We start from the raw sequence: 11,293 nt of genomic DNA on the forward strand, positions 1-11,293 counted from the left end.
TCGCACCCTTACAGCGCCAAGGCTATTTCCCCAGCAGTTGCAACCCAGGCCCAAAAAATGAAATTCCTGCCATGCTAGTTCGTCTTAGGATCGTCATATCTTTCTACTTCGAACTTCAAAATTTACATTCTTGGTAGCATTGGAAAGAAGACTCGATGACCTTTAATTTGATAGGTCGTGGGCCACCCAGATTGTTGTCTTTCAAAAGATAGGGTCGTTAGAAGTCGACCCCTTATACGAACTCATCCCAAGACTTAGCCATGACGAATCTCTTGGATTTAATTTGGTCCTAGGGGCCCCTTGTGACCCCACATCACCTCCAACATCCTTAAATTTCTCAGGGACTCATCCTAGCTTATGCATATGCTCCTCAATACTTAGGTTTGACCCTACCCATATACAAGAAGGGTTCGAATCTTAGGGAAAATTTTTGAGGGGTGTTACAATTCTTACCTTTCACCATACTTCTTGCCATATTGAGAATGGTACGATTTTTTCTTTCTGCGACTCTGTTTTGTTGAGGTGCATATCTAAATGTGTATTCACCTTCTCTATCTGACCTGAGTATCTTCAGATAATACCCACTTTGTTTTTCTACCATCACTTTAAACTCTTTGAATCGTTCAAGAGTTTCTGATTTTTCTTTCAAAATATATACCCAACTTTTTCTACTTTAATCATCAATAAAAGTTAGGTAACAACTACTTCCACCTAGTGATGGTATGTCAAATGGACCAGCTAAATCCAAATGCATAATCTCGAGTGGTCTTCTAGCTCTTCTAGATTTTCCAACTTTAAAACTTTATTAGTGTTGTTTTTCTTTGATACAGGCTTCACATAGTTGATCAGGTGAATTTATTTCTGGCAGGCCAATCACCATCTTTTCTTTTACTAACATCTTTAGACCAAAAAATCCAGGATATCCATATCTTAAGTGCCAAAGCCACAAGTCATATTTTATAGATGTTTTCATGTACTTCACATCTCCAGACTCGATATCAATAGTGAATAGGCGATTTTGCAGTATATTAACCTTGGAAAAAATTCTTTAATTTTATTTCTCAAGGTCATTGAGCAATCTTTTATCTGCACTTCATATTCTATTTTAGAAAGCTAGTCAAGACTAATGATGTTGCTTTTCAAAGATGGTACATAGTAAACATCAAGAATAAATTTCTTTTCCCCATTTTTCTTAATAATTCTGATTTTGCCTTTTCCTTTGGCAGAAACTTGTGATTCATCACCAAAGGTTACTTTACCACTAATAGATTCATCCAGTTCACAAAACAACTCCTTTTGACCATACATATGGTTGCTGGCACAAATATCCAAATACCAAATATTCTTCTTGGATGTTTCATCTCCCTTATAGGAGAGGAATGTGCAAGATTCTTTATTTTTGATCTTCAATAGCTACTACATGACTTCTTTCTTCTTGTTTAGAAGTTGATCTACACTCATAGCTATAGTGACCATATTTCTCACAATTTTAGCATTGTATCTGAGATTTATATCCCTGTTGAGATCTGCCTCTACCTCGGCTTCTGCCTCGAGCTCCTTATCCTCGACTTGTGGCATAATAGTCTTCACTTGATTGTCCTCTGCCATATGATTAATTTCCTCATCCATGTCCACCTTTGTTGCTATCTCTATATTCTCCATGGTATCTTCCATGGTTGTTTGAACTTTGTTGTGAGCTGTTGCTCATTCCACCTTCATTTACAGATAACTTGCTTTGCAAAGCTTGATCCAAACTTTCAGAATCATCACTTTATTTCATCTTTTGCTCATGGGCTTGAAGAGAACCCACAAGCTTATCAAAGGATATTTGTGATAGATTCTTTAATTCTTTGATGATGACAACCACATAATTGAATTTGCGCGCCAATGACCACAAAATCTTTTTCATGATTCTAACATCATCAAGAATTTCTCCATTTATTTTCATCTCGTTTGCCACCGATTTAACTCGGGTGACATAATCATCTACACTTTGACTTTTTCAATTTTAACGTCTCAAATTCAGCTCAAAAGGTTTACAAACGTACCCTTTTCGTCTTTTCTGCTCCTTGAAGAGATTTGTGCAAAATTTCTCACGCCTCCTTTGATGTTTTTGCTCCAGAGATATTTTCAAAGGTTGATTCATCAATACTTTGATGAATTTCATTTAGCACCTTGCTATCGTAACTAGCTTCAACCATATCCTAACAATCTATTGCACCAAGTAGGACTTTCATCTGGATACTCCAGTTGCTATAATTGGATTTTGTTAATTTTGGGACTTGAAATTGAAACATATTTGACATTATGGCGTATATAAAACCAAAGATCTGATACCACTTGTTGGAAGCGTAGTGGATCAAAGTAATATTTTTATTACACAAGAAGCAAAATATTACACACACAAAGATAAAACTCTTGCAACGTTTTCACAATAAGTGTTTCGGCACTTCACTTTATCATAAGAGCTTTTCTCTCTATTTTCTCCTCTCTAACTCTCTAAGAAGTTTTGCTTCTTCTTTCTAAAACAACACTCATACATTGGAATAACAAAAGGGTCATATATATTTATAGATGGATTTGTGGCGATGGAGGGTATTTCTAGACAAACTTTCTAACTTCCTTTTCAAACTTTGCTACTCTTAATTCAAATATGGCAACTTGAAGTTATCTCGAATCTTCTATGTGCTTCTTTTAAATTCTTTAGTTTACTTGAGCAAATTGAATTCCTCCATCTTTGGTTTACTTCTCCAAGTTGAATTCTTCCATCTTTAGTTTACTTGAGCAAATTGAATTCCTCCATCTTTGGTTTACTTCTCCAAGTTGAATTTCTCATCTTTAGTTTACTTCTTCAAATTGAATTACTCCTATTTTTTAATCTTGCCAATTTTGACTTTGTTGAAGTCGGTTTGAATTTTAATATATATAAGCTGTGAGGGTTATATTTGGAAGATAACAAGGAATACAAGAAAGAAGACATGGTTATAATGGTTTGTTAAATAAAGAAAAGAAGTTCGAGTCAGCAAGCAGGACCTAAGAAGCACTTAGATACAAACTTCAACCAAAGATGAAGTCATGAGTTAAATACTGATGAAGGCAATCCTTCCAGCCACAAAACGAGATGCCTTATCTAGTTTGGAAGTTCCACGTGGCCTCGATGCAAAATTCAAGCGGCGTATTCGAAGTAGTTTTCAAAGTAATTTTCCTTTTTCTCTTTAATCAATGACAGTAAGGAGATGTGATGGGTTTTCAATTAAAACCCTTTGAACTAGTCTCCAACATAAAATTAAAGACTCCATCACTTCCCAGATATAGTTTATTAGGACTCCAAAAAGTGGGGGATCATTTACATGAGAGAATTCTAGTTTAAAAGTCGAGTTGATCCACGAGGAAACACATGGTAACAAATGATCTCAAACCAATCATTTGGGTAAAAAAAACCTATATGAAAAGCCAGGGATGAACCTGATGATCGTACTAATGAGAGTATTGTCTCAGGATCATAGTGATTGAGTAGAAAATTTTCTTATATGGATTCATCTAATCCCCAAGGGCCCTTTACAAAATATCTACCTGAAGAAAGGCCCGCTATCACATCAAATGATAACATGCAACGGTCACCTAATCTGACGCAATTTAACCTCAAAACTCGTGTTGATTTGTAATCACGTCACACTACTCAAGTGTAATCCAAAATAGGTTAATGATAAGATATAGATTAGCCATTTTGTAAGTTTATCCGAGAGATCTTTTCCTATAACTAGACCTTTGCATAGGAGTACAAGACATCTCATCTTTCCAATTTGTAATCACGTCACACTACTCAAGTGTAATCCAAAATGGGTTAATGATAAGATATAGACTAGCCATTTTGTAAGTTTATCCAAGAGATCTTTCCCTATAAATAGACCTTTGCATAGGAGTAGAAGACATCTCATCTTCTCCATTTGTAATCACATCACACTACTCAAGTGTAATCCAAAATAGGTTAATGATAAGATATAGACTAGCCATTTTGTAAGTTTATCCGAGAGATCTTTCCCTATAAATAGACCTTTGCATAGGAGTAGAAGACATCTCATCTTCCCCATTTGTAATGAACTATCTAAACTTTCTGAATAGTTAATCCCTCTGGCCTTTTAATCTTCAGATCTTCTAATCGACGAGTCATTTTACTTTCAATCCGGAATATTATTCTTCTCCGCTTTTATTATTAGCTCTTAGCAAAATGTGCATCAAACTTAATTCACTTGCCTTTAACCACATTTCAAATTTTAACATAGTTGGCCACCACCACCACCACCCCCCCGCCACAATTTTTTTGTCAGACAATCACCCTTTTTAATTTGTGGTAACAATGAATTCACCGAAAACTACATATTTCAAGGAAATGAACAAAAAGTGAGCATTTTGTTATTTGAGAAAATGAATTGACACAATGATACACAAGAAAATACGTGCACGTGATTAATTCTCATGCATTCAGGGTGTATGCCTGTATTTGGTATGAAGGAAAATATTCTTCACAAATTAAATCTTGACATTTTTTATATATAGTAATGTCATGGATGACATAAAGAACAAGAATTTATTCCTACAAATAGGTGGCTCTTGATTTATTTGAAACACTTCTCGCATGCCTTCTCATATTCAAAAGCATTTGTAAAATACATTAGAAGAGTAGATAGTTGAGAGAGCAACTTTCTTAGATATATTTAGGATGTCTCTCCTTTCTTTATTAATATAAAGACAGTTTTTCTCTGGTGAACATAAGATATATTCTAATTCGAACCATATTAAATATTGTTGTTCTTTGTATTTTCATATTTCCGCTAACATATATATATATATATAATTTTACTTTTAAGTTAGGAGTTTCATGTTTTTAATATAATATAATTTAGTAACTTTGAATTCCGGACAATGTCAAATCCAAATGATATCTTTCCATTTACATTTAAAATTCAGGAAATGACATGTCCCTAGACGGAAGAGTATTGATGAAGTAGTCCAAACACCGCATACATCTACCTAAAAGTCGTGTTCAAAATTACAAAACTTGGATCTTATTTGTCTTGAACGTTTCCAAGTAGTGTGCAAGAAAAATGAATCAAAAACCTAATTTTGCCTTGTGTATACATTTCCTTTCAGTTTCATCTATTGATCAATAGTAGATGAATTGGCATCCATCGAAACCTGTTCAAGTAAGGCAAAAACCCATTAGGAGTTTCATGGTGTTAATAATGTCACAAATTATGTTTTGTCACATCAAAGTGATTGAAATTATCCTGTATAATATAGTTACATTTGTTACATAGTATAATACTAGCTAGGTCATTTTCATTTGTAGTTTTGTTGTTATAATGGTAAAATTTAGTGACTTTAATGTTACAATAACTTAAAGTTTAATTGATTGAATATGACAACATATATAGTTTTGTGATTAATTACTATAGAAGGTTAAATTCAACAACCATATATGGAGTAAAAGCTAAGAGTTATAGGAAACGCTAATCATTAGATTGGCAAAAAATAAGTTTATGATTTTACTGTTATAGTGAATAAAGTTTTAAAAAAAAAACAATTCCAAGACGATTGTATTTAGATATGAATTCAGACTAATAAAAACAAATGAGGCCTTACTAGGATCCACAGTGACAAGTATGGCTGTCCCCCCGAAGTCACAAGTGCCACCAGCCACTTTTGTTCTCTGCCAATAGCTATTGAAGGCATAAGATGCGTGTGCAAATAAAGTATCAGGCTGATAACATGATCCATTGGGCATAATCTGATCACAATCTGCTCCAGATGCACATGCATAATTCATGGCTTCCTGGATTATTGGGTCTGGTACTGATGGTTTTGCCACACACCATAGTGCCATGGCGGACGCGAGGTGTGGTGGCGGAGGCACAGCTGGAGGTGGATAGACCACTGGTGGTAGGAAAAGCCCTGTAGGTGGGCTAATTGGGACATAACTTGGTGGACTAATTGGGACATAACTTGGTGGACTAGGCTCATAATAATAAGGTGGACTAAAAATAGGTTGTGTTGGGCTAGGAACATTTGTGGGAGGATTATTAGGTGGAAAATATTGGGGTGGGTTAAGTGGTGTGTTGGGAATGATTACGGGAGGAAGAAATTGTGGGGGTGGGCTAGGGATGATAGTGGATGATGATGATGGGCTTGGAGGTGGGTTTACAATTGGGCCATAATTGCCAGTGGCTGGAGGTGGATTAACACAAAAAGGAGTAGGGGTATTTGGTACTGGAGGAAGAGAATCATAAGGTGGTAAATTGAAGGGAGAACCAATAACATAGGGTCCTGAATTGGATGAACCAGCCAAAGGCAAATACATGTCCAAGTGTTTCAACCCATTGATTTTGATAATTTCTTGTGAACTTTCTGACATTTCACTTAATTTTCTAGCATCTGCTTCACATGTACAAGTGCAAATTAATAGAGTAACTAGTGTAGAAGCAGTAGATTTGCTACTTATCCAAGCATATTTTTTTTTGTAAATATGCCTTTTATCTCAGCTTCAACGGCCATGTATATATGTTCTCCAACTTTTAGTATGCATAAGTAGATATTTAAATTTGTATAAATTTAAACAAGTAGACACACATCCTATGTGGTGTTTCACGTTAAGACGTTTGTGTTTACTTGTTTAACTTTATACAAATTTAAGCGTTTACTTATACACATCCAAAGTTGAAAGGTATAGATGTTAACTGGAGTCAAGTTAAATGACATGTTTATGTATTTTGCCTTTATAAATCTACACAAACATACTGTGTCAAGTGATATAATTAACGTGAGTATACATATTAATGATGATTTTAAATTCTAATGCATTGATGATATTTAAAAAATAAATTGCAGAGTCATATTACTTTTATGATAATTAGAGATATAAATCTCTCGATAGTCATTAATTGTTTACAAAGTAAATGAGGTAGCTGTTCATATAATTTATTATTATTAGTTTAAGCAATATTTACGATATTGTCAATTTATATATAAATATTCAATATATCATGGTAGAGTTATAAAAAAATATTATGCAAAAGATATATATCTACGAAATGTGAACAACTTTTTCCGATATACAGAGAGGAGTACTAGGCAATATAAAATAGATCTTTCTTTCGAAATGTGATAATACAACGTTTTATTGTTTAGTTTAACCAGGGAATGATTTTTAACATTTTGAAATTGAAAGTTACTAATGTAAGAGAAGATAACCTGATCATTTTGAATGAAGTAGATACCTGAGCAATTACTTTATAGTATTTTTTTTCTGTGTCTCAATGTACTTAATACAGTATTTATAGTTGTGCTTAAAAAAATGACATATTTTTATTTAAAATTTTTAATTTTGAACTTCTTATTTTACTCTTAATATAATGTTATATATATAGACAAATATTAATGTTCATCGCATGTTTTATTGAAACTCAAATTTCAAAAATTTGTCTTTCTTTAACTTTGTACCCAATTAAACACGGAGTAATAGATTTTGTTGGTAAAGAGTGGAAAGCACATACCAGTATATATGATAAAGAAAGCTCCAAGACACAAAAGAAGGCTTAAAACGTATAGCATATTGGAGTGACGATGAGCTGGTATTTTCATGATCCTCCTCCTCTAGCTACTAATTGTGATAATGAATATTATCTCCTCTGGTTTCACTTATTAGTAGTTCTGGCGCAAACAACAACAACAACAATCAGAAGCAACAAGTTCTAAAGTAATAATTTTGACTACTACCTCTGTTAAAGTTTATTTGTCTACTATTTCAAAAATAAATTTTTACTTTTACTCGTCAGTTCTAACATATAAAGAAAAGACAATTACTTCTTCTTTTTTTTTTCATATTTCATCCGTAGCATTAATTACTTATTCTCCAAATTATTTTTTAAAATCAAACATCAATTAATAGAGATAGTGTTGTAAAATAATTATATCAATCATTATTTTCTTAAGGGGCGTGCCAAATCCAAAAATGACAAGCAAAAGTGAATGGAGGAAATATTCTCTCCGTCCATTTTTATTTGTCAAATATACTAAAAATAGTTATATATATTCAAGTTTACTTGTCCAGTTTGGAAAAACAAGAGATAATTTATCATTTTATGTCTATTTTGTCCTTGCTATTAAATACTATTCATTTTTTAATATTTAGATGACTTATAATTAATAGGGGTAATATGGTAAAATTATTTCTTTATTTATTATTTTTTAAAGAATTTGATAAGTCAATTATGAACAAATAAAAATGAACGGAGGAAGAAATAGTACTAATTAATAAGTCTGGAAGATTAGATTCTTTGATTTCCTCGGGGGTTATGTGTGCTTGACGAAATGCAAACACAATATGTGAGGAAAGTGTAATGTGATCATTATTCTAATTAATATATTATTTCTTTGTTTATTAGTTTCTCCATACGTGCTTATGTCAAATCACGTAGTAAATAATTTGTAAATTATTATCATTATTACTAAACTAAAATTTCAGAATAATTATACATTCAATTAAATAAAAAGTAGAATTTTTTGTGAATGATCAAAGTGATGTCTGATAGGGCTGGGCATAAAATTTCGAAAATCGAATTATCGAACCAAATCGGCTATTTTGATATTTCGGTATTCGGTAATTCGGTAATTCAGTTCGGTCTGAAATATAAAATTCGGTATTTTAGTTTCGATATTCGGTATTTCGATATTCGATATTTACCGAATACCGATTTATTTGTTTTAATTTTTTTTATCATTAATGCAAAAAAGCTGGAAAACAAATTGCGTGAAAGAGAACATTTTAGTAAAAGGAAACTATCCCATTTTTTCATTTTCCTTACCATTTCCATTTCAACTTTCCCACATTTACAGCATACTATATGCACACTTTCAAACACGTACATTATAGATAACTGCTAAAATTTAAATTCATGCACATGTAAAAATTATAAATTCTAATTTCAAATTAATGCAATTAGTTAAGAATTCTAATTTCACTTTGCATGATTCACCACATCAGTTATCTACATAAACTGTTTGATAGTTACATTGAAAACGAAAGATTTCAACTCTTTCATATCTTTGTAGAAACTAATTAATAATTAGTGCAGTGATGTAGAGTTTTTGGATAATTCAAAGAAAAACATATGTATAAAAATTATGTGTGATATATTAGAGATGTTCACTCTTTTTCATCATTTTTATTACATGGTAATATTTTTTTTATTCTGTATCTATTCATAAATTATTTTCTCTTTGTTTACGATGTATCATTTCTCCTCTGTAGAATGTGGCTTCGGAGCAATTTCGATTTCGATATTCGATAAGTTAAAATGCATATATTACTTAATTATGGTGTAGTAATAAAAATGTAAGTTAAGATATGTATTCTTTAGGTTAATGTAAATATTAAATGTGGATAAATTTTTATTGTACATTAACTATTAAAAAAATATGGTATTACCGAATACCATACCGAACCGAAGTTTGATTTACCGATTACCGAATTACTGAACCGAAGTTTGAAAGTTTAGTATTTGATATATATTTTGAATTACCGAATTACCGAATCCAAATTTTAAAAATACCGAACTGAATACTGAACGCCCAGCCCGTCTGCTGGTGATTTATTTGATTGATGTTATCAAGATGATTAGTATCGTTTGAATATGCGAAGATGAAAAATAAATAATTTAATTAAATATATGTGATTCTTCTACTTTTTTACTTTTATTTATGACGTAGAAACATATAATATTGTATATACCTAATAATTTCTTATAAATCATATTTTTAGTGTATGTTCTTTTCATATTCTCTCCGTCCCAATTTATATGACTTTGTTTGACTTGACATGAGTTTAAGAAAGAAAGAAAAACTTTTGAAATTGGTGATCTAAAATAAGTCATACATATTTGTGTGACTGTAAATTATTTCATTAAGGGTAAAATGCATATTTTAAAGGTAAATTGTTACTAAATATAAAGTTGTGTCATTCTTTTTGAGACTGATTAAAAAAGAAAGTAAATCATATAAATTGGAATTGAAGAAATATTAACTTGTGTAATATCCCAGTTGGTATACTACAATGTAACTTAACAGTAAGAACTCAATGTGTAATATTGTATAAGATTCAAATATTTTGTAGCTGAATATGTTGGTAGCCATCCTGAATGATTTACGATAAGTTGTTGACATTGTTTCCCTTCAAATAAACTTGGTGTACTTATTTAATTTGTTTATTAATATATTTTGAATATTTAGATTATTTAATATAACACAGAGTTTACTACAACCATAGTAGTTATCTAAATAGAAGAGATACGTATATTATGTTATTTTTCTTAGACATGAATAATACTATTTAATTATATCATTGTATACAAAAAAATATATAGCATCAACATAAAAATGCCATATGTTTAAACTTTTGAAGCCTGATGAGTATAAAAAACAATTGCACTCAATCTAAAGATTTCAGCAATAAAAAGAAAGGGAAAAAACAGACAATAATATCTAAGCTACTTCAAAATTTCTTTGGTAGGAAATAGTAAGACATTATTTTATGCAAATTACCTGTTGGCTTGAAGCTGATCACTTGATTACTGGAAGAGAATAGAGCTGATGATTTTCTCAAGACCAGAGGTTGCAACTAATTCAAGGAGAAACTCATTTTCACTCCCTTTTAAGGCATAGATGCTTGCCTTGACATACCAAAAGAAGGCCTAAAGTGTGACTTTTCTTTTGCTTGCTTTCTACTCCACTGATCTCTTTATTGTGTGAATGTTTAAGTGTGGCTCTTAGTGAAGGAACACGTCCATTCGTACGAAGTGTTTGTTTACGTTTGGTAGAGTGTATAAAAATTGAGAAAAAAGCATTTGTTCGGATTCATACACATGTCTATTTTTATTTTCTTCCAATAAGCAAGTAATTAAGTTTTTTTGAATAAGAAGAGAGCATTACAGTAACTTGACATTTTTTGTAGGGGTCGTTAGATAGAGGTTATAATAATATAATATTGGATATAGTGTATTATTAGTGTTGAGATCAGTAATGTTGAGATTAGTAATGATAGAATTAGTTATAATAGGATTATTTCTTATCCCCGATTTAATTTGATATATTAAGGACAATTTTATCTTTAACTATGTTAATTCATGTATTAATAATCCTTGTTAATACTATGATTTGCTATGTGTTAATACTGAATATGGTGTATATAACTAATACATATATTACTTTCTATAATAAATCCTACCAAATGACTCATTTT

At 31.5% G+C, this 11,293-nt stretch overlaps 1 protein-coding gene across 1 annotated transcript; it reads right to left on the reverse strand.

Moving 5' to 3' along the window:
• Positions 1–4,943: 4,943 nt before the first annotated feature.
• Positions 4,944–10,687, reverse strand: LOC129870753 (leucine-rich repeat extensin-like protein 2). Its single transcript, XM_055945613.1, has 4 exons — positions 10,597–10,687; positions 7,551–7,707; positions 5,644–6,432; positions 4,944–5,196 (listed from the first exon to the last, which is right to left on the reverse strand). Exons 2-4 carry the CDS (start codon positions 7,636–7,638, stop codon positions 5,165–5,167), a joined length of 909 nt encoding a protein of 302 aa, XP_055801588.1. The 5' UTR covers positions 7,639–7,707; positions 10,597–10,687; the 3' UTR covers positions 4,944–5,164.
• Positions 10,688–11,293: the final 606 nt, after the last annotated feature.

Source organism: Solanum dulcamara, chromosome 10 (assembly GCF_947179165.1).
Source record: "Solanum dulcamara chromosome 10, daSolDulc1.2, whole genome shotgun sequence".
NCBI classification, from domain to species: domain Eukaryota; kingdom Viridiplantae; phylum Streptophyta; class Magnoliopsida; order Solanales; family Solanaceae; genus Solanum; species Solanum dulcamara.